Below are 1,221 nucleotides of genomic sequence, written 5' to 3'. Positions count from 1 at the left end.
TTTCTCCCTCAGGCATCTTGGTGTACAGATCTCACAGAATAATTGAGTCCTGTCAAGAAGCATTCATCTTGCGTCTCTTTCGCCAGAAAAACAAACGTGGTTTCATTAAAGCTTTCACAGATAATGCAATTGCCTTTGATACCGGCTTTTGTCATGTGGAAAGAGTGATGAGAAATCTTTTCGTAAGGAAGCTCTATCTGTGGCCAAGGTAAGTCATAAATAGCATTATAAGACTGATTTGTATAAAAGGATTTGCTGTACTTTAATGTTAATTTACTTTTGTATTTGATAGATGCTAGTCAAGTTCTAAGGAGCTTTGGTGGCTTGGTGCCTAAGGTTTGACTGCTAACCAGAAGGTTGGCAGTTCAAACCCACCAGCCATTCCGTGAAAGGAAGACTGGGCAGTCTACTTCCATAAATATGTACCACCTCAAAAACCTAAAAGGGGTTGCTGTGAGTCAAAATCAACTCAATGGCAGTGAGTTTGGTTTGGGTTTGAGTCAAGTTCTAAGAAGCACATCCAAATATAAATACATGATCACCGTATTTGTAATTTCTTTTGGAAGTAGAAAGAGGTCCGATAGCTATTGTCTGGTTGTGGTTGTTATGTGCCGTCAAATTGATCCCAGCTTATAACATCCTGATGTAAACCGAGTGAAATAGTGCCCAGTCTTGTGCCATCCTTACAGTTGTTGCTATCTTTGAGCCCATTGTTGCAGCCATTGTGTCAGTCCATCGCATTGAAGATCTTCCTCTTTACTCACTGTCTACTTTACCGAGCCTGATGTCCTTCTCCAGGGACTGGCCCCGCCTGGTAACATGACCAAAGTGTGAGAGACAAAGTCTGTTAGTCCATTAAATTTATCCAAGCGCCACTTTGTCTTTTTTGTACATTGAGTGCAGCCCTCAGGGATCTCCAGATCCACATATCCAGCAGCTTTCAGTGAACTGCAGATTTACTGACTTAAGACTCTTATCCGTTTAAGAAATTACCCATTGGGGAAATAAGCATGAAGACTGAGGAATCTTTGTAAATTTTTAGCAAAACATAAGGTTTTGGTTTTCAGACATTTGCAACTCATGCTGGTATGTATTTTGATCATGTTATTTAAGGATAGTTGCTATAGTCTTTTTCCTTTCTTGATCGTACCTTATTTCAACAGTCAGCAAACTTTCTCTTTAAAGGGTCAAATAGTAAATATTTTAGACTTCACGAGCTAT

At 39.6% G+C, this 1,221-nt stretch overlaps 1 protein-coding gene across 1 annotated transcript in view; it reads left to right on the top strand.

Annotated features, from left to right (window-relative positions):
- The window catches only part of ERCC4 (ERCC excision repair 4, endonuclease catalytic subunit), a 36,210-nt gene that overhangs the window by 12,012 nt on the left and 22,977 nt on the right, over positions 1 to 1,221 (top strand). The window contains exon 3 of the mRNA XM_007951811.1: positions 13 to 208. Coding sequence (XP_007950002.1) covers positions 13 to 208 — 196 coding nt within the window. The remainder of the gene's footprint in view (positions 1 to 12; positions 209 to 1,221) is intronic.

The sequence above is a fragment of the Orycteropus afer genome, unplaced genomic scaffold (genome assembly GCF_000298275.1).
Source record: "Orycteropus afer afer isolate SDZICR_OR568_19922 unplaced genomic scaffold, OryAfe1.0 scaffold00312, whole genome shotgun sequence".
Lineage (NCBI taxonomy): Eukaryota > Metazoa > Chordata > Mammalia > Tubulidentata > Orycteropodidae > Orycteropus > Orycteropus afer.
This window is presented reverse-complemented; position numbering and strand designations above follow the sequence as displayed.